The 22938-nt window shown below is 50.3% G+C and overlaps 8 protein-coding genes across 8 annotated transcripts; 2 read left to right on the plus strand and 6 right to left on the minus strand.

The window, feature by feature from the left end:
• Nucleotides 1-3235: 3235 nt before the first annotated feature.
• On the minus strand, nt 3236-4926 carry PSV08DRAFT_213737 (WD40-repeat-containing domain protein; the record flags this gene model as incomplete). The annotated part of the gene is made up of 1 exon (XM_014222855.2): nt 3236-4926. One exon carries the CDS (start codon nt 4924-4926, stop codon nt 3385-3387), a length of 1542 nt encoding a protein of 513 aa, XP_014078330.1. The 3' UTR covers nt 3236-3384.
• A 411-nt stretch (nt 4927-5337) lies between these two features.
• On the minus strand, nt 5338-6322 carry PSV08DRAFT_358060 (uncharacterized protein; the record flags this gene model as incomplete). Its single annotated transcript, XM_014222856.1, has 2 exons — nt 5338-6210; nt 6272-6322. 2 exons carry the CDS (start codon nt 6320-6322, stop codon nt 5338-5340), a joined length of 924 nt encoding a protein of 307 aa, XP_014078331.1.
• Nucleotides 6323-7455: 1133 nt separating this feature from the next.
• PSV08DRAFT_169059 (Metallo-dependent phosphatase-like protein) lies at nt 7456-9549 on the minus strand (the record flags this gene model as incomplete). Its single annotated transcript, XM_014222857.1, has 4 exons — nt 7456-8567; nt 8618-8929; nt 8978-9242; nt 9331-9549. 4 exons carry the CDS (start codon nt 9547-9549, stop codon nt 7456-7458), a joined length of 1908 nt encoding a protein of 635 aa, XP_014078332.1.
• Nucleotides 9550-10116: 567 nt separating this feature from the next.
• Nucleotides 10117-12236, minus strand: PSV08DRAFT_358062 (uncharacterized protein). Its single transcript, XM_014222858.1, has 2 exons — nt 12000-12236; nt 10117-11941 (listed from the first exon to the last, which is right to left on the minus strand). Exons 1-2 carry the CDS (start codon nt 12034-12036, stop codon nt 10296-10298), a joined length of 1683 nt encoding a protein of 560 aa, XP_014078333.1. The 5' UTR covers nt 12037-12236; the 3' UTR covers nt 10117-10295.
• Nucleotides 12237-12560: 324 nt separating this feature from the next.
• PSV08DRAFT_213748 (3-hydroxyacyl-CoA dehydrogenase) lies at nt 12561-13539 on the plus strand (the record flags this gene model as incomplete). The annotated part of the gene is made up of 1 exon (XM_014222859.1): nt 12561-13539. One exon carries the CDS (start codon nt 12561-12563, stop codon nt 13533-13535), a length of 975 nt encoding a protein of 324 aa, XP_014078334.1. The 3' UTR covers nt 13536-13539.
• Nucleotides 13540-15902, minus strand: PSV08DRAFT_406563 (MBOAT, membrane-bound O-acyltransferase family-domain-containing protein). The gene is made up of 3 exons (XM_014222860.2): nt 14804-15902; nt 14160-14756; nt 13540-14105 (listed from the first exon to the last, which is right to left on the minus strand). The coding sequence occupies exons 1-3, from the start codon at nt 15711-15713 to the stop codon at nt 13633-13635; spliced, it is 1980 nt and encodes a 659-aa protein (XP_014078335.1). The 5' UTR covers nt 15714-15902; the 3' UTR covers nt 13540-13632.
• Nucleotides 15903-16700: 798 nt separating this feature from the next.
• Nucleotides 16701-18111, plus strand: PSV08DRAFT_256936 (uncharacterized protein). The gene is made up of 3 exons (XM_014222861.2): nt 16701-17079; nt 17161-17593; nt 17660-18111. Exons 1-3 carry the CDS (start codon nt 16859-16861, stop codon nt 17924-17926), a joined length of 921 nt encoding a protein of 306 aa, XP_014078336.1. The 5' UTR covers nt 16701-16858; the 3' UTR covers nt 17927-18111.
• Nucleotides 18112-18223: 112 nt separating this feature from the next.
• PSV08DRAFT_213752 (endosomal integral membrane protein) lies at nt 18224-22566 on the minus strand. The gene is made up of 7 exons (XM_014222863.2): nt 22251-22566; nt 21652-21737; nt 21302-21597; nt 21081-21254; nt 19291-20386; nt 18466-19239; nt 18224-18408 (listed from the first exon to the last, which is right to left on the minus strand). Exons 1-7 carry the CDS (start codon nt 22259-22261, stop codon nt 18341-18343), a joined length of 2505 nt encoding a protein of 834 aa, XP_014078338.2. The 5' UTR covers nt 22262-22566; the 3' UTR covers nt 18224-18340.
• Nucleotides 22567-22938: the final 372 nt, after the last annotated feature.

Raw genomic sequence — 22938 nt, forward strand, 5'->3', positions numbered from 1 at the left:
CTAGACAGACCCTTTACCTGTAACCAATGCCCACTGCTTGCGTCAATCCCAAAAAAAACAACAGCTAAGCCTAGTCCCCGCTTTGGCGCGCAGCAAGCATGCAATAACCTTAATCTTTCGCGCGTCCCCACATATTTTTGTCGTTGCCCATGTGTCACTCATCACACCTGCCACCAACCAGACCCCTTCTCCACTTCTCTTTCCCACCCTCCCCCTTCCCCCCGCCCCCGTTGACCCTTTTTTGGAGATTTTGACAGGCAAGATGACGCAACAACCCATCATCCTTATTGGCTAATGGAGAACTCGTCCGAACAAACAGAGGGTCCCCTCTCCCTTCCACCATAAACCCTCGCTTTCCACCTTCCCTTCTTGGTACTTACTATGTATACATTGCGTAGCTATACGAGAGAAATTTGGCCAAAGTGGTCTACTATGACAAGTGTGTGACCATTTTTTTTGTTTTTGTTTTCTTATTTCCACAGGACACGATGGGGCAGGGAGGGTATGTCACTCTCTGTTTCTCTCTCTCTCTCTCTCGCTTCGCCTCTAAGAATTGCGGGGGAGGCTACTATATGCAGGAGAGCCCCAATGAGACCAATCAATGACACATGTGCTTGGTGTGTTGGAGTCCGTAGTTTTCTTCTAACGGTTTCTTTGTTCCTCAATGGAGGGGTTGTTTGATCATGGAATTGAAGCTTCTTTTTCTTTCTCTCCGGTTCTTTCTCTCTCTTATGTTTTGACTATACACTTTTTGAGCATGTCCCTGGTCATTCTTCTTTGAGAAAAATTCAAGGCCAAAGGATACATACTCTTACACTACACTTACACACGCAACGGTCTTGCGCAAAGCGGGGACTAATTACACCTGTACTCGCCTCGAAATCGACAGTCGGCAATCTGCTAATGGCTGCGGCATATTGTCCCGATCGCTAAGCAGAGACTCAATTGTGTGATGAATTTCTTGTTCGCTGGACTCGGGTTTACAGTACTCAGCCAAGGTCGATCAACCGACATGGGTCCCACTAGAAAGGTATCTACTGCTTCCTCTCTTCCTCTTGTGAACAACCCCCTTGCTCGGATGTGTTCATCATGACCCACTCGGAGAGATTCCTCAGGCGAGTAATTCTTTTTTTGCAAGGGAAAAGGAAGAGAAAATAGGAAAGTGGAATATGGGAGATGACGTACTTCAGGAACGACATCGGTGACTTTGCTACCATGACGGGTAAAGGACCAGCTCGGTACGCCTGCCCGTCTACCAAACGTGTGGGAACGGAGGCTACGTTGGCAAACGAGGGGGGATGTTCCCCAAAATACGTGCATACTTACGTAAGGGTAAGCTGAGGGAATGCATAAGGCGGCTGCGGTAAGTGCAACGCCAAAGCCTTTGAGTCGTCTTAGTGTTATCTCCTATGCATGTCGAATCGAAATCTCCAAGCTAGGTGGCTGACAGCATGTTCTGTGCTCTATGTGAGTACCATGGTTCTTCTTTGCGCAATCGCAAAAGCATGTAGCGCGTGCTGAGTTGTGACCAGGGGCCTTGCAACGTATCATGGTAGACAGCGGGCGTAGCGTTCCCGTGCAGAAGTGCCCGCGGAAAAACCCCAATCTACTCCAAATGATTGTCTTGTAAAGGCCCACTTTTGGAGCTGCCTAGCCAAGCCATGCCTGTCATATCCGGGTCCGCAAGCGCGTGCGTAACAGAATAGCGGGACCCAACGTCTGGTTCTGGACCACGGAACAGAACACCGCAAGGTCGCGGGAGCAAGAACAGGAAAGGGAAAAAAACGTCGGGGCCGGCAAATCCAAGTAAGCGGGCGACGTGTGATAGGCTGCGGCGAACTTTGCCTGATAGCCAACGACCTTTGTCCAAAGGCTGCATCATGGGCACTCTCTCTCTCACCCACACTTGCATAACGGCCAATTCCAATCCCCCCACTATCCCATGCTGCCCAACCAGAAACCCCATGTCCAAATCTGATACCGAGTGAACCGCCTGTGCTTAGGCGCCCACCATGTCACTTATGTAACCTCTCGGGCCTTCTCTTTCTCTTGTTCCAATCGGGGAGGAACCCGGCTCAACCTTTCTCTAGGCCGCATGCCTGGTGTTGTAGTGGTTGGGCGGGAAAGCAAGGTCACACTCGCACACAGCTGCGAAGACCCTGAGGATCACTTACGAAGCCAAAAGGGAATAAGTGGGGAAACTGCGCATACGTAAGCAGAAAAGGTTCAAGAGAGAGGGAAGGAGATGGATTGACGGTATGCAACTGAATTGTGGGCTATCAGACGATGTGACGTCAGTCTGGCCAGATTCTGGGGAGACCCGCAACGGCGCTACAGACTCACGCGTTTGAGATAGCTGTGTACCATTTTTTTTGGCTTCGGGGCCTGTCTGATGCCGGTGGCCGCAACGGCTCTGTCATGTTTTGCAACAAGGAAAGGGAAGGGAGGGAGGAGGGGCCGCGGAAACAAGGGGGTTGGTATGGTACCACGACTTGGGAAACAACAAACCTTCGGCCATTTGAGCCGCATCCAATAGCATCAAGGTAGCCAGAAAGAGAGAGTGGCGATCATATCGACTTTCTGACTGCCCCCAGGTGTATGCCCAAGATAACAATATGGGGGTACGGTACCTGTGGATCGCAAATGACCTTGGTGGCGTTTGCTGCGAAGAGATGGATATAACCTGTAAAGAGGCCGTAATAGTGGAGACAAAGGGAGAAAAGAGATTTGCAGGGCAAAAGACGCATCATATCGTGATTCCTCTCATCCTGATCTTCATCCATGTCGAGACGGCGATGATGCATTGAGGCTGCCTGGCTGCAAGCACCTCATTCAGGCCATACGTCTCGTCATGTTCGAATCCCTTGTACGCAACTAGCCTTCGGTTCCCCTCCCCCTCCCAAAAGACACTGTTCAAGCATTGAGTAACACCCACCAAGAAGTTCTGAAACCCCATGTAGCAGCGGGTGACATGGGCAAAAGAAGAAAAAAAAGTAAAAACAATCAGCTCCGACATGTATCGGATCTCTGGAGCCACGTGTGGTGACATGGGCCCAATGAGAATGCTGAGGAGCGCGGTCCGATAGCAGCCATGGGCCCTAACCACTAACATGGCACCGAGAACCATCCCAATCGAGCAAGTTTGCGCAAAAGGTGTTGATGATGGTGGGGATTTAACCGGTGCTGCGACAAAACAACTGGCTGATGGCCTTCACTCATGGACGTTTGTGTGTTTGCTCACGTTGGAGGGGTTGGGGGCGTGCTTGGTATGAGGCAACACAGCCCAACAACAAATTCATCTTTCGTCTTTGATACTGTACAATGCAAAGTTTTGTTCGTCTCAACGTTTCTCGTATCAGACGCCAATAAAAAAAACCCCCCCGTTCATCCGGAGAGAGGCGTCTTGAAGACGAGTGCGACGTGGTCGTCACCAGCTGTGACAACCGCCTCACCATCTCCTTGAACAAAACCCATTATACCACCCCCCTCACCTCCACCCCTGTGTCCCCTCCACTCGCCCACGAGACCCTTGCCAGCCGCGGCGGTTCCGCCCCGTGTATCCCAGCGCCTCAAAACACCATCGTATCCCGCGCTGGTCAACAACCATCCTCCCGGTCCTTCCTTTGCAACAAACTCCAGCTTGACAACGGCTTGTGGTGACTCTTCGTCTGCGTGCGCGTCTTCTATCCGCCTTCGAACCGCAAAGCGATGTGCGGTATCAAACAGAGTAATGGAACCGTCCACGTTACCGGCAGCCATGAGCGTAAGTGGTGCCGTAGAGAAGCTCAGACATTCAACGTTGTCACTTCCTGCCTGCAAACTAGCCAGGATTTGTCCAGCCTGACCGGACGATGATGCGCCTCCTTTAGCACCAGCTTGCTTGCCACCTCCAGCTTTGTTCTTTGCGCCTCCTCCGCCAGATGATGTTGATGCTTGTGCCGCTCCGGCGAGAGAAAGACGGGGCAAGCCAACGATGCGGATCTGACCTTCAGGACCACCAACAGCCACGAATGCACCTGATGGTGCGATGCCGACAGAGTAGAGACCACCCTCAACGCGGAAGCGCTCGTCGTTGCCTGTGAGACCGACAACAGCTTGCGAGTCGGTTGTCGCAGTCAGACCTTGTGATGCTGCATCACCAAACACGTCCCAGACATATAGACTCGAGTCTTCAGAGATGGTCGCAAGCAATGCGCCGTCAGGCGACCATGTACCGGCTGTGCACGACTCGGTATGAAGATAGTATGCTTGCAGGACTTGTAGCTCGTTGCCCTTGTCTGTGCTGATCTGGTACACCCATACTGAACCATCGTTGGCTCCAAGCGCCACCACGTTGGGGTGGTCGGGCGAAGGGTTCGAGACTAGCCAGTTGATTTCCTCCACCTCTTGTGCTTCGGCTAGGAACTTCCATTTCTTGCCGTCAGGCACTCCCTGCCACACACGCAGCCTGCCATCTAGACCTGCAGTAGCCACAAACTGGCCTTTGGGCGCAGTAAAGGCGATAGCATTGACTGAGTCTGTGTGTCCGTCTAGTGTGAATATGCTCTTCAACCCTTCGCGCTCGGTGGGTTGGCCGTCGCTGCTCGGTTGCGCTGCTGCTGCTGCTGCCGACACATCAATGATGTAGCCTACATCGTCGCCGCCTCCTGTGGCGATGATATCGCGGTTTACCGGGTGCTGCGCTATGCAGAAGATGCTGTCCTTGTGCTGGTCAAAATGCGCAACTGAGTCGTTCTGTAGATTGATTTCCATCTCGGCCTCCTGGCGTCCTTCCTCGTCATCATCGTCCGATTCCATGGGTACATCGCCGTCATCTTCCAGAATCTCCTCTGCCTCATCGGCGTCGATTGTATTGTCCACATCGTGTACATCGATATCCTCCTCCTCGTGCTGGGGCTGATTTGAAGTGGGGTTGGGAACAGCCATTGCGCAGACTTTTTTTGCTTTTAATCGGTGGGGTGGGGAGTGTATCTTGCTGGCCTCTCTGTGTACCCTAGAAGATTATATATGAGTCTTCGTCTTGCGTTGCTTAGAAATGCCAATTTGCGCCTTTGGCGGCGAACTTTTTTGTCAGGGACCCTGTCGGAGGGGCACAACGCCGACCCCACACACGTCATTTGTAATCCACACCGAGGCTGAGCCGGACATTGAAACCATTGATGTTCTAATGCCACATAACACTACCATCAGATTCATTATAAATCCATACTCTCTTATACGAACCAACGACATACGTATACATACAAAGCCGTAGACTTGAAGTAATTCCATCACCTGCCAAGGCTATCAGACACACATGAGGATGAAAACGGACCTTCTCTTCATATTGGACCATAACTACTCTTCACTACCTTTTGCAAGTTTCTCCAGAAGTTGAGCCATACGCTCATCAAATTTGGCAGACTCTGTGCGGAGTCTGGCTGCTTCTTGGAGAACTCGCACAAGCTCTCCCTCAACAGATAGGCTCTTAGTGGCATTGCTTTCATTTGTTTGTTCTTGATATGGTTCTCCAGGTGGTGTTGTAGATGTGCTTGCCCTTCCCGTCGTGCCGGATGGTACTTCTTGAGAGGAAACATGTTGAGCGGCAGAAGGCCTCCTACTACCTCCTGCACTTTCCTCATCTTTGTTCCGTAGCCCAAAGAAAGATTGAAGAGCATCTTTCTCTCCTAGCAACTCTGCTTCGCTGACGTAGCTCTGGTCGGCTACAATAACGTTAGATATTGCGTAGACCCAGTAGCATACCACCAAATCAACCATATATATAATGAATACTGCTCGACTGCTTGATGCCCCCGCAGTTTCGTTCAGATCCCATGTCCAAACGAAGCCAAGGTAGATGCCAAGTCCCAAGAGGAAAGCGTTAAGAGAAGCGTTGAGAAGCATAGTAGGGGCTGCAATAGTCAAAACTGAGGCAACCGAAGGTACATCTGCTCCCACTACTCGAAAGGCTGAGTCGCTGTTAAAATGAGCAACTGCCAATGCCTTGCGTGGGTATAGATCCCCATCCAAAATACTGTGCCCACGAATCCATGCCCGTACGTCATTGGCATAAATGAATCTGCCCAGATGACAGTACTGTCTTGTGGCGTAGTAAACAGCGATGATTGATGAGACGAGGCTGAAGGTAAAGAACCCTCGGGCAACCCAGGGTGTTCGGTCAAGGTTTTCCAAAGAGAGTGCCGTAATAGCAATCTGTGCTAGAATAGTGCTCTAAAAGGCTAGTAGTCAGTTCCTGGTACCTAGCTTCCCGGGACCGAACACATGTACGCACAGCCACAGCTATTATGCTGCATTCCTCCTGCGCTGACTTTCGGAAGTTCATGGCGTCGATGTCGCTCGTGCTTCATAAGACCTGTACTTGAATGCGCCACATGTCGCGGTTACCGAAGAAGCATAATACCAATCCACTAATCCCATAGTATTTTATGAAGAAAACAATACTCGACAAGTAACGAATTCATTGTCGCGCTGCCGAGAAGAGGATTACAGCTCCTTGACCAACACCAAAGACAAGTGTTGCATTCTCCATGTTATCGGAAACAGAGCAGCAAAAAATTGTAAGACAAGAACGGTTCTCTTGATTGTATATATCATCGAGAGAGGTTGAGGCAATCAGAAAAACCCCCTGATGGCCAAAGTTGAGGAAGGCTGGGGCTGAATGTCTGCCTGTGATATGGTCTGTGCGTTTATGGGATGCATACTACACTACGTACTACGCACGTAAGTAGAAGGCGCAGGCCAGCCGCGGCAGGAATTCTGCCGAGTCTGAAGTACATTGCTCCATACACAGTGCAAGCTGAGAGGATATTGAACACATGAATCAAATGAAAACAAAAAAATTGAACAAGTTGAATATGCGATGGGGAGCGAGAGCGACTATACAAGGCACGAAGCCATCACCTAGGCGCAATATGCAAAGCAACAAAAGGATACATGTAAAAAGACATATACTGACCTTCAGCCCGCGCATAAAAATCAAGGATTTGGCTTCTTAGATGCTCAAATAATAGACGATATAAATTCATTGCCAAGATCGTATTGGGCTTAAACTATTGTTTCAGCGAACACACGCTGTTACCTACTTTCCTAGCTCATCCGGCTACCCAATGCCAGCCAGTCTAGATAGTGTGAATGCTAAGCAAATTTTAGCATCGGCTAACGTAACCCGTGCTAGTTTAAGAAGGAGATTCCCATCATCTCAGAATAACCAAAGTTAACAAGAGTTAGAGGTTTCGAAAGCTAGTAAAAACGTGCATCTCCTGACAAGAAACGCCGTTACGTAGGTTTGATTGAACTACGCACCGAAAACTCGAATTTATGTCTTAGTACAGTATTTACACTCTACCCCAGCTTATTCGTTACCGTCAGTTTCGTTTTCTACATTGCAGATACCATTAAATACCCCTCCCCTTCTGTGTACTCCGTCCGCTGCCCAGATCACTTCACTCTTTCTCCTTACGACGTACCGATTCCTTTGCCTACGGGACAATTAGGCACATTCTTCTGCCACGCAATCTTTGCATATGCAGGCAAATAGCTGTTCGTCGTGAACGTCTTATCGAGATAGTACTCGACTTGGTCCAGCGAGAAGTTGCCACCGACTTGTGGTTGATTGAGAGCACTGATAATGTAATCTGCGATGAAATCTAAGAAGATGAGATCGACGCTGTTTGGCATGGAGCCGTCAAGCGGGAAAGATGCGTTGGCTTGGAGATCGTTGGGTTGAGGGTAGTTGGGGATGGGCGAGTGCACGGTATCGTCTCCGTCGGTGCCGAAATCATCCGTTGTGGTGTATCCGGGTGTGAGAGCAGTAGATTGACGGCGGATTAGCCGACCGCCTTGCTTTGAGCGACGGGTACGGCCCTCATAGCTGTGGGTGAGTGGCGGGTCGATACATGTATCGCGGTCTGCAAGGACGGGACTGAATCCAAAATCGGATGTCTCAAGGTTTCGCTTCTTCTTCTGAAAGGGACCAGCATTAAGGATATCGAGGACCTGCGATGCCTGTTCGTAGGGCACATTTGGAATGTATTGGAAAGCATCTGTGAATGGGGAAACGATGAAGGAGTCGTCGTACGTGAAAGGCCCTTGGGCAAGATCGAAGCGGACGCTACCGGTATTGATTATGATCAGTCGAGGAATATCTTTTCGGGTCTCGTTCACGACGGTCGTAGCTAGTGCGGTTTGGAGAAGCTTGAAGATGTTACCTTCAGCCAAAAACGGCTTACAGTATTGGCAGTATGTTTCCGGTGCGCAACCGTAGAGATTAGTCAAATTGAGCTTAGTTCGAGCGGAAGTAATTTCTGACGAGATTTTGAGGCCTTCAGGGGTGTTGAATGAAGTGTACGGCTGGCTTCCCTCGGCATGGTATGCGAAAGTGTTCCGGTTCCAATCAAGGTACCTCCGTGCATAGCGAACTGGATTGTTAAAAGCAGACTTTTCAATGGTGACTTGCGATGATGCGACGCGAGATGGGTTTGGTACACCTTTGGGGTTGCTTGGTGCTTTGCCAGTGGATGACTTGATACCAGACATTGCGAGCCACCCTAGAGTCTCGCAGTAACGACCTGGGCGATTTGTCAGGTCAATGCAGTCAGTGAAATTGGGTATCACTTACCAGACTCAAGGCCGGTGGCTTTTTCATCATAGACTGCAAAGTCGCGAATGTGCGTATGGCCTCCGAAAAATTGAATTGGCACATCTTTCTTGATGCTTCGAATGGCCTTGAACACAGTTCCCATAGTGCTAGTGGAGACATTGGTTCGTACAGGATTGTGACCAGTGACCACGAACAAATCAACTGGCTTGCTGAAATTAACAGCTTGCTGAAACCATTCCTCTTTAACCATATCCGCAGCTTTAATGACCTTGGAAACATTGCTGTTGCCAGTAAAGTCAAAAAGCACACCAAAAGCCATGATGCGGAGACCTACAAACAATTAGCTTGTTTCTCAAAGTCATGTCTCTTTTGTCGTACCCTGTTCAGTAGTGAAATAACGATATTGAGCCCCGATATACTCAAATTGGCCGGTGGCTGGGTTAATGATTTGGACATTGCTAGTAAGATACCTGTCGCCATATGCTTTGGCAAAGCCGCTAAAAGTCTCGTAGGCAATCTCAGTGACATAAAGCTCGTGATTACCGATAGTCAATATATCATAGTCGACATTTTCAAAGATCACATTCGAGACCTTGCCGTTGGGCGTCGTCGCATCGCTAAGCCCGGCCCCATCATGCAAGTCCTACTCCAGCGTTAGCAAGGTTACATTTTTTTTTCTCCGCGTACGTGCAGCCCGCCTCGTCCCCAGGGCCTTTATAGCAGACACTAACCCCTGTGTCGACTAGAAGCAGATCAACTCCAAGTTTACGAGCTTTCTGCCTCATGTGTTTTGTGAAGCTGACGTAGTCGCCCCAGTCGGCGCCGTAGTTTTGTTCCTTGATATGCCCCTCGAGCCAACCATGGGTGTCGGTGGTATGCAGAAAGTTGATCTGGCCCCATTCCAGAGGGCCTCTTGGAGTCGTGGTCGCATTTTGTGCGTCGGGTTGCATTCGGCGGACATTCCTAGTCAGAACAACATCGTCTTTTAGCGCCCCATAGCAACTGTGGTCGCCCTCGCAAGCTGAAGCTGAAGCGATGAGTGCTACGATTGCACTAAATGTAAGATATCGCATTGTTAGAGGCATTTGGATACCAGTATTGGATGCTAGGTAGCAAGGACGGCCTATTATACATACGTTCCGGCATGGGATGGAAGCGTATGCACACTGAGCCAGTGGCGCGCCTTGTGCCGCGCCGAACGGAGGGACAGCATTAGACCGCACGTGTAGTTATTATTGGTGAAAGAGATAAGCTTTCGACAAGTCCTTGATGCCGAGGACCAAAAAAGCTTAAACCCATACGTTCTCCTTCCTGATGGGTGACAAGCGCGTCGATTAGCGTTCCGTAAATCGGTCTTTCTCTTGCGCCTCTCCGACTAATACCCGGAGCCTTTTCTGCATTGCGGTAGTGCTTTTGCCACTACCCGGGGTGTCTCCTGCTATCATGCATTTGCTGACGCGGAGGCTTTCGATACTTTACACCAGAGTTCCCAATCGAATGGCGGCGCGTACCGGGTATATGATAACCAAACGCGATATACAACAGTGTTGCCGTGATCCGTGCTGTCCCTCGATGAAGCCAGGCACCGGCCCCGCGGACGGACCAGACGATTGAGCAAGCACATAGTTCGAACCTTCCTATAAAAGGGTTGATCTCATCCATCAGATTACCCCAGAACTATATCTGACTTTCTAATCTACAATCTAGCCTTGACCTCGTCTCTAACAACAAGGCCAAACTTGCCATCCTTTTCCTTGTCGCGCAACACTCTTCTCAAAATCTTTCCAGAAGGACTCTTCGGTATCTCACTAATAAACTCAACCTCCTTGACCCATTTGTACCTAACCTTCTTCTCCTTGACGAAAGCGATGATTTCTTTACCTACCGCCGTACTCTCCTGTATGCCAGGCTTGAGCACTACGTAAGCTTTTGGCAGCTCTCCCGAGTAGTCGTCTTTTATGCTCATGACAGCAACATCCTCGACTTTAGGGTGACCAAGAAGCAAGTCTTCTAGCTCGGCTGGAGCAACGCCGATGCCCTTGACTTTGATGAGTTCTTTGATGCGGTCAGAGATGTAAATCATGCCTTCCTCGCTGATAGATCCGCGATCGCCCGTGTGTAAAAAGCCGTCTGCGTCAAATGTTTCCCGGGTAGCCTTTTCGTTGTTGAGGTATCCCATCACTACCTGGGGTCCGCGAGCAAGCACTTCACCATCCTCGCCAACATCTCCCTCCGTCCCGTCGTCCTTGATGATTTTGACCTCGGTAGAAGCAACTATGGCGCCTCCAGAGTGGGCATACTTGTAATCGTACTTATCAGGCGGATGAGCAGTAATGCAAGAGCAGGATTCAGTCATTCCATAGCCTTGCTTGAAGCCTGTATTCGGGAATTTCTTCTGCAGCTGATGAATGATCTCTTCAGAAAGCGGAGCAGCGCCGGAAGAAAAGCGAACAACGTGGCTGAGATCGTACTTGTCTACCAGCGGGTCGCGGACTAGCCGGATGATAATTGGGGGTACCAGTAGAAGCTCCTTCAACTGGTATTCGACAATGACGTCTAGCATTTTCTCCATTGAAAACTGTGGAAGCATGACAACTTCTGCATTGATGAGAATCGGTAAGTGCATCTGATGAACCAAGCCTGTAATGTGGAAGAGCGGAAGTACAGCCATGACCTTCTTCTGCGTTTCTGGTGTCAACTGCTGCACTTGCAGACACTGCGCTATAACGTTCTGGTGACTGATCATAACAGCTTTTGGCAATCCAGTCGTTCCAGATGAGAAGGAAAGGAAGCCACAAACATCCTTGTTTTTCTTCCCAAGAGGGATTTTGAAAGCAGCTGTCTGTCCAGACTCGCCATATGATTTTCCCACGCGGATCAAATCTTGGACCGTGGTGTAACCGGGCAGCTCGCCTTCGAGAAGGAAGATGTTTGATTGCGGTATTCCTGAAGCCTTTGCGCTCGCCGATGCAATTTCCATGCTTCCAGGAGTAGTCATCAGGAACTTTGCATCCGCGGTCTTGAGTGCAAATGTCATCTCCTCAACGTTGTAGGCTGGGCTTGCACCGCTGATTTTTGCACCCACACGGAGCCCAGCAAACATTGCTACCGGATACCATACTGTATTCTGGCTAAAAAGAGCCACCGTATCGCCTTCTTTGAGATTGTACTTCTTAACTAAAGTTGTAGAAATGTATGTAGAGTACTTCTTTACATCAGCCCAGTTTACACGTTCTTTAGTGATGGCATTTTGGAAGCCGGCAAGCTCGCTGGGTGGACAGTTGTTGATTGGAGAGTAAGGTGAATCGAAGAGCCAATCCCAGTCCGTCAAGTTTGTAGGTACTATGTTTGTTACTCAATGCGTCGGTCTTCAACACATACGCGGTTCTGGGTTACGTACGATCGATAGGTGGTTGCTTTGACTTGAAAATCACCATCTTGATCCAATAAGTGTCTTGAAAGTTTAAGAAGGCGATATCTTGGTCAAGACCGGTGTATATGAAGCCAAAGCAGAAGTGATGCAGTCCGATAATAAATGGTGCAAAGGAATGAGTGGAATTGAGGAACAAGGATTCGTAGAGCGGAAGAATTCATAGGAGCTAGCAGACAAATGAGGATCTCCATCCTCGGTACATCTGTCTCCATCGGATATGCAGCTCTCAATACGATGGCGGAGCGGGGACAAAGGCCTCTGTAAGGCGGGGTTGCATGCACTACCCGAGTCATCTAAAAGCGGTTAAGATCGCCATCCCCACTGATACCTTCCCAGATAACACTAATGCCAACATACACCGGTGTACATACGTAGGGATTACTTCACTGCCACACAACGGGCCTTTTGGGAGAGCGGAGGGGATTTTTTTTGCAAAGAATGCACTGTGTTGACTCCATCCATTGAAGCTGTTCCTCTGCAAGCAAAAGGCCCCCACATCCCAGTACTGTAACTATCAACCATACCAACATGTCCGAAGAGTCAGAGACACCTGAGCACGACCCTGTCCTAAGAGTACAATCAAACAAGGACCTCCATATAACCCTAATCGGCGCCGGAACAATTGGCCTCTCATTCGCCGCCTACCACCTCACCCACCTCCTCAGCCCCTCCCAACTAACAATCTACGACACACGACCAGACCTCGACCAGCACATTGACCAAAACCTGAGCGAGCTCTTTGCCGACGCCCCCGCAAAAGCAGCAATAGACAACATCCGCGTCGCGACCTCGCTCACCGAAGCCGTCTCGGAAGCGCACATTATCCAAGAATCCGGACCGGAGAACCTCGCTTTCAAGCGGCAGCTTTGGGCTCAGGTCGAGCAGCATGCGCCGGAACACTGTTTGCTCTGGAGCAGCACGTCTGGGATCCCGGCGTCGGCGCAGGCACAGGATATGAAGGATAAGTCGAGGTTGCTAGTCGTGCATCCGTATAACCCGCCGCACGTGATGCCGTTGCTGGAACTAGTTGCGTCGCCGCATACGTCCGAAGACGTTATTAAGAGGACGCAGCAGTTTTGGGTGGACAGGGAGAGAGTACCGGTGCATATTAAGAAAGAGACGACGGGGTTTGTGGCGAATAGATTGGCGTTTGCGCTGTTGCGTGAAGCTGTGCATTTAGTCAATGAAAACGTGGTTTCTGTGGAAGAGCTGGATAGTATTGTGGAGAGTAGCATGGGTCCGCGGTGGGCGGTTGCGGGGCCGTTCAAGAGTTATCATGCTGGAGGGGGGCCGGCGGGGCTAGAAGGCTTCTTTAAGAATATTGGAGGAACGGTGCAAGCTTGCTGGGATGATTCAGGGAAGCCAAATGTTGGTGATGGGTGGGAGGAGAAGATCTTCAAGCAAGCAAAGGAGACATACGGACAGGTCGATGTTAGCGAGCGAGATAGAATAACAAGAAGGGTGTTAGAAGTGCTGAAAGAAGAGAAGAATCGGAGCGCTTGAAATCATGGGAACTAAAGAATTGAATTTCCTCGTCTAGATATCGTTTCACACAACCAAGTCCTCTATAACCTAAGCGCCAAAAAACCAGTTCTATCGCTTACATGATAAGGTACAACCCCATGATCAAACTTGGCCCAATAAACATACCAAACCAAAATATAACGTTACCCAGCGTGTCTCTTCCCTTCATAAACCTACTTTTGCAAAATGCTGCTTGGGGTATCTGTGTAAGTTGAAATGCAAAGAGATATCCTCTGACCTTCTTGAAGAGACAAAACATGACGACCTCATGGACGACGGCGCTCAGGAAAAAGGTAAAGAAGGTGGCCTGCATCCTCGACATGTGAAAGAAAGAAATTGAAGAATGATAGACGTGTCGGAGCAAGAAGTTGTGGACAGGCCTATTCCAGTCGCGAGCATACTGGTCAAAGGAGGTAGAATTCCACCATGGACCATAGAAGCCCCGGTCGGCAAACCGCGTGAGTTCCGCTAGTACATTGAGGAGACATTCCCAGATGACGTAAAAACTCAGGAGTGATTCGAGAAGCATGGGAAACATCACATCAGAGACTAGTGGAGATGACGTTAGCAGATAATGTCAAGTGTGAAGTACAGGTTACTTACCAATCCATGGAAACTCTTTCCACCCTTGATCGAGCGACATACCAGCTTCCTTCCGTCGAACAGTTTCTACAACAACAGGGTAGATGTACGCTTGCGAAATGATAATCATGACCCAAATGCCACCCAATGTAGCTGCCGACTTCTCGGCAACGTACCACCAGTTGATACGATCCTGGCGTGGATACTCCAAGTCGTAAATGAGCGTGGGGAAACATGACCATTCCAAGAAGTTGTAGAACTTGAGGTTGCTAGGATAAATGTTATCCGTTGTTGTGCATTTTCCACGTAGATCCTCATTGAGGATTGTAATCTCAGTGTTCAACACGCGACGGAACCCCTCTATCTGTTCCAAGTCGAGCGGCTTTCCAGAGTCAATAACTTGACTAATACTTGCGATTTCCAACTCTTCTTCTGACAATTGTGGAGAGTATTTGCGTCCTCGGCGGATCAAATCACTTTCATTGGGGTTTCCAATGCTGGTAGCAGTTGATGGCTCTGGAAGACGCGTCGTTTCAGTCGAGCCTTCTTGTGCTTTCATAGCATCCAGCTCTCGAAGCATGTCCTGCAAGACATTCCGTCGTCTATGAACTCGCGATACTGCTCATAATCAGCTCAGCCCTCGGTATTACAGGAAGGAGACTTACAATAGCCGTTGTAGAACGCATAGGCATGCTGCTTCATCAACAGCACAAATACATGCAGAACAATGAAGACGGTATGGGTCCAAGGCCACTCACGCCAAAAGGTGATCCATATGAAAGTGCAGGTAAAGAAGGCTTGCCACAGCGACTGGATAATCCACCCTGAGCCATTCCACGTCAAGTAGTCTTCTGCAATGGCTTTCTGTAGGAAGAAACCAAAGATGGTCGTTGCGCACATTGCAAGATCAGTTGCCAGCATGACGAAAAGGTCTTTGTCGACCATCAGATGCAGGATCTCTGCATCTCCAAAGATAGAGCCTTTGGTTCGGTAGTTGCCGGCTGCGATTCGTATGAGCAACAAGGCCATGGCAAGCCAGAAAAGAGTGAAGAAGCCATGAAAGGGCGACTGTGAGGCAGTTGCATTCTGACGATCGAACGTTGTGTATTGCTGGGTGAAGATAAGATCTCTTGGCCGACCCCTGGTCTGACGGTTCAGCTTCTCAGCCTCCCGCCGGAGCCCAGTTTGTAAAGCCTCTTGAAACTCGGGATCTTTGGCGGTGAATTTATACTCGCCTTTCTTTCCGGATTTCTCTAGTACGACTTCGATGCTCTTTCGGCGATTGCGTTGCCTTTCCTCCACATGGGTTTCCGAGCCGCTATCGTCCGAAGGGATAGCGGTCGTGCTACGGCTTCGGGATTCTATCTCATGGTCTTCATTTTGCTTCCTTGATCTGAGCACACCATCGACATCCAAGGCACTAGATGAGGTGTTTGGATTCCACGAGTCTTCGCGGTTGATGGGTGGTCGCGTTGACAGGCCTCGGAGTGCGCGTGACATTGCTGATGCTCCATTCGTCAAAGATGTTAGATTAGTCTTATCGCTTGTCAAATCAGGCGTGTGACTGCTCTCCATCGTTGACCAGGCCGTTGGAAAGAAAGACGATGGGTTCACCAAAGTGGGCGTGTTGAAGTGTCGTGTTGAGGTATAGGTTGCTGGCCGCTAGGAGAGAACGGTACCGTGGGTACATATTTCCTTGGGACGGGACTGTCGGAACGGACTTTTCGCAAGCTCGGTCCAGATGAGGCAATCAAGTCAGACGGCACTTGGATGCAATAAGCACACAGAAGTATATATCCCAATAGCTGTCCGGACGTACCGGAGTATAAAGTACACGGTCGTGTCCGAATGGGGCTTCACCCAGAATGGACATGATGTCATGCCGCGCCTTGTAGTAAGTAGGGCAGTACTAGCGGTGCATGCGCATCGGTTCCTGCAGCAAACCAAGTCACGTGTTCTACCACAAGCTAATCCAACACGAGGCTGAAGCGTGACCTTCTACATGCATACTCGGGTCACTTGGTATTTCAATTCTCCAGACAATCCTACTCCACCTTTTGGTGGCGGGTGACCACGACACAGCCCCCCGCACAGCCTCGTTTTGTTGTCGACTGGAGCCGAGTACATATGGCGTCCTGGGCATTCCAACTCCAACATTCAACACATCAACTCTCCTGCTTGACTGCAAAGTCAATAGGACCTCAATAACCCATTCTCTCACAGTGGAAAACATGAATACAACATTATCCACACTCCTAATGACTGCAGCGATGCCACAGGAATGTGTCCCTTAGTCTCGCTGCTGCTACTGTTGCCGCCGCGACATCTCGCTTCTACCCTCGAGTACGTGTTTGATAAGGCAACCAACATGGATCCTATTTCCATCCCTTGGCACGACTTTGCCCAGTCGTGATTCGCTCGAGTAGAGGGAGATACGAAGTGGGTGCCATAGAACCGTCAAGCCGCAGTGTCGCAGTGTCACAGCGTCACAATGCAGGAGCGCACAAGTACAAGCCACAGCATAGATCAGACGGCGAATCCGCTCAATGAAAATAAGTTATAAAGGAAACCGTTGTGCCGATTTACACGAAGTACATCATCTAGGAGACCAACAGTCGAACAACCGTTCCCTCTGTACATCTAGAACCCCCATTATCTTCGGCGGCTGCATCATCTTTCTCTCAGTCAAAACCCAATAGTACACTGCGCACAAATTCCTCATGGCACCAACAAATAGCAGCCCCAACCTCTCAAAAAGGTCATTCTGCGGCGATGCATTATCATTCTACATCACCAAAATCAATTTCAGTTATTACATCACCTTCATCATCATCTTCGTTGCAATCTTCATCGCCTCGCTCTTCGTCCGCAAAAGGATTAGTGGCCCAGGAAAGTCGTTAATCGGATTTGCCTACATACTCACGTTGCTCCTTGCAATCACGTAAGCTTCCTTTCCCCAACTTCACACCTTCCCCAGTATTATTCTTCTATATTCGGAAGGCTGATAGTCAGAGAAATACAGTTGCCTAGTCATTGACTTTGCAGCTCTTCTTCGATCTCTATGTGGAACCGGAGGTTTCCCGGAATCGCGCGACATGGCTATCGCCTCCAACACCCTCGGCTTCATCAGCGTATGGGGCATGCTGTTCCTCGTCGTCTACCAAGTAAACATTTTACTCCGCAAGCAACTCGGTTCGGCCGTTATGATGTTTAGAATCATCTGCGTGGCCATGGTAGGCGTCATCGGCGCTCTCTACATAGCGTCTCTCAGTATATCCAGCTATCTCTGGTGGGAGACACCGAATATGTGGAGGGATGACCAATGGAGTCTTCAGCTATCATCGCAGCGGCTATCGTTGGCAGTGAGAGCGCTATATCTACTTTGTGTTATCGTGTCGGCGGCACTGTCTACTATGACGCTGTCTGGGCTGCGGAGAGCGCAATTAGCTGCTGGTGTAAGTTATGCTTGTCTTTCCAAATAAAAAACCTCCTTACCGCACTTTACTAATAGTGTTGCTCAGGATCTCATCGGCTGGGTCGCCGCCCTCCACATCTTCATGTTCATCTGGTCCGGCCTATCCGTAGTGCTGCAGGCACTAAGCCTTTACCTCAGAGACTTTGATCCCAAAACATCAATAGCCCTGTCGTATGTTCTGATTGTGTTCCAAGCGCTTAGCTTCGTTGCGCTATTGGGGATTGCGAAGCATTCGTGCTGGAAACAGGGCCGCAAGCCGGCGCAGCACGTTTATGCGCCGGCTATGCAGGGGCATACGGCGTATGTGCATTGAGAGCAGGCGTGTCGTAAGGAAATGAGTGCGATTAAGCATGCTACGAAGTAAGCGAGATGATCACGAGAAGGAGTGGAATTAGATTATTTTTTTTCTTTACGCTGTTACACGCAAACTATACCTAGATCATGACTACCATTATTATGGAATAATATCACCAATGAAACCGTCTACAATTCATAATACACTTGCCGTATGCCATACTACAGCATTTCCATTGCGAAAATATGCCTAGTGTCAAACATGTTTTTTTTCACAACATCTACTATAACTTACATGGGCACCTGTAAGGAATGCTAGAGACGTAAACAACGCAGAGTAGATTTAATATATACTTTTTAGTATACTCCACTAGCATGTACAAGGTCATGATTCAAGAAGATAAACTCCCCCGCAAAAGCCTGCACCCAGCTTTTAGTCCACCTTGATAGATCTATAAATCTTGAGTGTGAATAGCCAGCTGGCAAAGAAACCAATTGTACCTGTTCGTCAAGTTAGCTTCTTCTGCTTTTTCAAATCGGATTGCAAGATGTACTTACCGGTGAGAATGAAAACTAGCGCACTAAGCAAGGCCGAGTATCCAAGGTACACCACACCACTTGTCCAGCTCGTCCAACTAACATCCTTGATCCAGTAGAGCAAGCAACTAGCAAAGACATACACGGCGCTCGCACCGGCGGTGAAGAAGGATCGCCACTGCCAGTGGTAATTTTCCGCGCAGAGCAAAAAGTAAATCATCAAGACAGTAACAGCAGCAGACGTGATAATCATGAGGCCAAAGCAGAGGAAGAGGAAACCAAACATGTAGTAGACTTTTGAGAACCAGATCGAGTTCATGATGAAGTAGAGTTCGACGAAAATGGCGCCAAAGGGGAGTACGCCAGCCAGCGCCATGGATGGAATAGGTCGCAGGTAGCCTCCAGCCGGGGGGATTTGACGGGGGATCTGGTTGGTGCGAACAGGTGGTTCGATAGTAGCTTGCTTAAAGCCAAACCAGGAACCTGCCAGACTGAGTGGGACCGAGATTACAAACCAGATAATGACAACGACTAGCATTGTGGTGAAGGGCACTGCTCCCGATGCTCCGCGGCCCCAAACGAACAGGTTCATGAGGAAGAAGACGCTAAAGACGATTGCTGGGAGAGCAACGGGGGTGTAGAAGAAGCAGAGTTTCCACGATTCTCCTTGAAAGAATTTGTAGACGCGCGCAGCAGCGTAGCCGCCGAAGAAACCGAAGAGTGTGTAGAAGATGATGATGACGGTTCCGAGAGCACCGCGGTTGCTGGGGGAAAGGAAGCCGAGCAAAGCGAATACTATTATACATGTTAGCAAGAGGCGCTCATATCGAACCTTGGTGGACTTACCTATGGTCAATGCTGTCATGGCAAAGAGCTGGGCTCCATTGCCTATCAAGACTGAAAGAAGTAGTGGGTTCTTTGGTGGCCTGAATACGTCGCCGTGAACCAGCTTCCAGCCAGAATCATCAGCGGTGTCATCAGCATCTCCTGTTTCGCCAAAGTCTTCGAGCGCAAACTGATCCAAGCGGTTGTATCGCGCAATATCCTTCTTCAGAGTACGAACAAGGATCGTGCTGACCATGCCAACGAGGAACACGACGATCACAGCCGAATTGATGAGGGAGAACCAGTGAATCTTGGGGTCGTAGACATGGAGATATTTGTCCCACCGAGTAGCAAAGGGAGTCGGGCTGCTTCTCCAATATACGCCATAAGTAAAAACGACCATGTTCTCGTCGTCGTCCTTGTCCTTCAACACCAATGGTGTCTGTCCATTACAGGTAGCCTGTGCATCACCCTGTCTCTTCGATTCGGCCATTGAGTATGGGTCGACTAGCACGCCCACTACTCGGAAGTTACCCGGCGAGGCCTCGTGGTAGTCGATGACGATGTCGTAGTGGTTGTTGAGCATGGGTTTTTCCTCATCCACCAAGCCCAATGCAAAGCCAGGCTGGTAGAAAATCTGATCCGAGCCGGGCTCTCGCAACGACTGCGCCGCTGGCAATCCGTCTATTAACCAATTGAGATCATAGCCTTGGTATATTCTGTCATTCACGAATGCCGCATCTGTGCCCGGGTACGAAGCCTCGCAAAGTAACTTGCAAGTCTCATTGACGGCCATCTTCAGCTCAAAAGGGCTTGTTTGTATACGGTCGCCGAACAGTATGCTCCCCAGACTCTCGCGGATTTCCTTTGGCCCATCTTTTTCGCGACAAAAGTGAAAAGGCGGATAGTAGTAGTCGAACGAGAAGACGGATCGTATTTTCGGGTCGTTCTGCGAATCAGCTGGTGTTAGGCGATTGACGTACAATGGTACGGCGTCGCCGGTCTTGTAGGTTGTTGGCGCGGTGCCTGGAAAGTAAAAGGCCGATGTCGACGAGGGCGCTATGGCTAGTAATGACACGAGCAAAGTGCCAGAGGGGGATAAATCAGAGCGCCGCATCTTGTGTGTTTTGTCGTCAACGCAACAGAGGAGCGCAACAATTTATGGTGGATGTTGTGGAGTGGGCCGATATCCGGCTGAGAAGCTGGGCGGGATGCCGATACGTAGCGTTTACAGTGGTGATGGCGCCGACGGTGGATACGAAATGAGTAGGGTTACGTGGGGGGATTCTAGATACGTGAGCTTTCCATAACAGCCAGGCGACAGAAATGTAGCGAGATTGGAAGTAATGGCAATGTGGTGTTTTCTGAAGCTACACAAGCCGTCCCTTGGTAAATGGTTGCGTGAGAGCGGCCTAGGGAAGCTACGCGTATGCCAAGCCTTGAGCCACCGTTTCAGTAGACAGGGGTCTCGACTGAATTAGAATACATCCATGTTCGTCTTCACATTGTACCCTACACAGGCTCGACAGTCCCAACATGCACGTCTGACAATAGCAAAAGCAGGGCGCACAAATGCCAGGGCCTCGGGAAATCCATTGTTGCATTCTACCCTCAAGCAACCAAATTGTATGAGCTATTTATACGTACATCAATCATCATGTCCCTGTACGCCGAGGCGAAGTCAACGTTTTCCACCCCTAGCAGCAAGGGCACGATGGCACGCCCGAATCCCGCAAATGCGCTGTGATATCGACTATAACGAAACAAGAATAGGAAACGACCTTGGGTATCAACAACCCTCCTCTTCAAACAAGACCATCGTAGAGAGACAAGGCCGAAACAATGGTCTCGTCGCGCTTGGAGCCCTCCTTGAATTCAGCCATGTCTAAGCTACCGTTCTCGTCCTTGTCCATCATCCGGAAGATCTTCTTGACGCGCTTCTCGGGTGTGTCTTCGTCTTCTGGGAGCTTGACCATGGAGCCAACCTGCATGCGTTAGAGGCGAGTCTATGCCGGCACCGATGTATACGTACCATTTTGTAGATGGCCTCTACAATGGCCAGCATCTCTTCGTAGCTTATCTTGCCGTCGCCGTCAATGTCATACAGCTGGAACGCCCAATCCAGCTTGTCCTCCATCTTGCCACGGCTGGTGACACTCAGTGCGCAGATGAATTCTTTGAAGTCGATTGTGCCTGACTTGTCTGCATCAAAAACGTTGAAGACATAGTCTGCAAACGATGACGGATCGCCGAACGGGAAGAATTGCTTGTAGATCTTCTGGAACTCTTCCTTGGTGAGCATACCCGATGGGCAGTCCTTTAGGAAGCCTAGACATGGATACTCAGCCACAAGCCGCTTGCTTCAATCGATTCTATGCGCACCTTTGTACCATTGCTGTAGTTCCTTCTTGTCGAAGTGTGTTGCTTTCTGCAGATCGGCCAGCTCCTGCTGGGACAGTTTACTCTGGCTGTAGTATCGCACAATCAGCAGCTGATTCTGAATCTCGAGGCACGCTATGTGACAGCACAGCCCCAGGCCCTTCTCTAACTCGCGCATGGTATTCGCCAAGGCAACTCTCTGCATGTCCCTGTAGTGCGCATGTCCAGCCTCGCCTAGGTGGGGTGGGTGGAGAAGATGGCGGCGCGCAAACTTGAGGGGCGGATGACGGTGCCCACGAAAGGGTATCGCGATTTCCTGCGAAGGGATTGAGGGTGTAGACGGTGCTCGCGCATGCTTGTCGCTGTGGTTGTAGGTATCGAGTCGCGGTTGCATGCTCGCGCGGGCTGGGGCCAGGAGCGGGGTTGCGGTGCGGATACTTTGAATTTGGTCCAGAAGCCATGGCGAGATGGGGGGCGGCGTACAGCCTTGACCTGGAGCAGCGTATACTTGGGACAGAGGGCAGGAGTTGTCTGACGTCGAGGTGGGAGGCGCCGAGGCCCCGCCTTACAGAAGCAGCAAGGGAAAGAAAAGCCAGACTTACGATTTACCCATGGCTGAACGAGGGTTGGATTACCGTGGATGGAGATTTGCTGGGAACGGGCGGGGATATGTATGTAGGGGAGAAGCGGCTAGGCAGTGGTAAAAGTGTTGGTAGGCGGAGCAGCACCAGAGTATGGTATGTGATGGTAGGGGCGGGCCAATAGATAGCGGGGCTGCGGCAATGGCTCTGCAGGCAAGGGGCGCAGCGCTTTCGTCCAGGGCTGAGTAGGCGCAGGGACAGGCAACGGTGAAGGGCGACGTGGGAGCAGCAGACGGCGAGGTCAGGACGGGTAGGGCAGCTTGGGGAGGGTGGTGGTGGGAGGCACAAGATATGTATACATAATATGACGCGGGATGGCAGCGGAGATTCGCCTCGGAGCGGACAAGCAGCGCGGGCCCAGACAGCGGACGGGGGACTGGGGACTGGGGCGCTTGTGGGCAGCGTCCTCGTCATGTCCCGCACTTGCATGCACATGTGCTTGTCCCGGGCGTGGCAGAGCGCCTATGCAGCAAGCATGCATACATGGTAGTAGTGTGTCCATATCCGTGGCCGTCGACGATGCTGTCAGTCAGGCCAGGTGTGGGCTGCTTGGGGCCGGCCATTCAGCTCTGCGCACCACGCACCAGGCGCGACCTGCATCCATCCCAGCCCTACGACCCTATCCCATCCTCGGCCACCTGTACCTGCA

This window comes from Bipolaris maydis (genome assembly GCF_028858645.1).
Source record: "Bipolaris maydis strain C4 unplaced genomic scaffold PSV08scaffold_1, whole genome shotgun sequence".
Taxonomy (NCBI): domain Eukaryota; kingdom Fungi; phylum Ascomycota; class Dothideomycetes; order Pleosporales; family Pleosporaceae; genus Bipolaris; species Bipolaris maydis.

Excerpts from the sequence above, each read along its gene's own strand:
- PSV08DRAFT_358062 (XM_014222858.1), bottom strand. The coding sequence starts at position 12,036 with ATGGTGATTTTCAAGTCAAAGCAACCACCTATCGATC. Across the intron at positions 11,942-11,999 it reads AAAGCAACCACCTATCGATC|TACCTACAAACTTGACGGAC; the intron begins GTACGTAACCCA and ends TAACAAACATAG.
- PSV08DRAFT_406563 (XM_014222860.2), bottom strand. The coding sequence starts at position 15,713 with ATGGAGAGCAGTCACACGCCTGATTTGACAAGCGATAAGACTAATCTA. Across the intron at positions 14,757-14,803 it reads TGCGTTCTACAACGGCTATT|TATCGCGAGTTCATAGACGA; the intron begins GTAAGTCTCCTT and ends GATTATGAGCAG. Across the intron at positions 14,106-14,159 it reads GAAAGAGTTTCCATGGATTG|TCTCTGATGTGATGTTTCCC; the intron begins GTAAGTAACCTG and ends CATCTCCACTAG.
- PSV08DRAFT_256936 (XM_014222861.2), top strand. The coding sequence starts at position 16,859 with ATGGCACCAACAAATAGCAGCCCCAACCTCTCAAAAAGGTCATTCTGC. Across the intron at positions 17,080-17,160 it reads ACGTTGCTCCTTGCAATCAC|TTGCCTAGTCATTGACTTTG; the intron begins GTAAGCTTCCTT and ends AGAGAAATACAG. Across the intron at positions 17,594-17,659 it reads GAGCGCAATTAGCTGCTGGT|GATCTCATCGGCTGGGTCGC; the intron begins GTAAGTTATGCT and ends AGTGTTGCTCAG.
- PSV08DRAFT_213752 (XM_014222863.2), bottom strand. Across the intron at positions 21,598-21,651 it reads ACTACAGCAATGGTACAAAG|GCTTCCTAAAGGACTGCCCA; the intron begins GTGCGCATAGAA and ends ATCCATGTCTAG. Across the intron at positions 21,255-21,301 it reads TAGAGGCCATCTACAAAATG|GTTGGCTCCATGGTCAAGCT; the intron begins GTACGTATACAT and ends TAACGCATGCAG.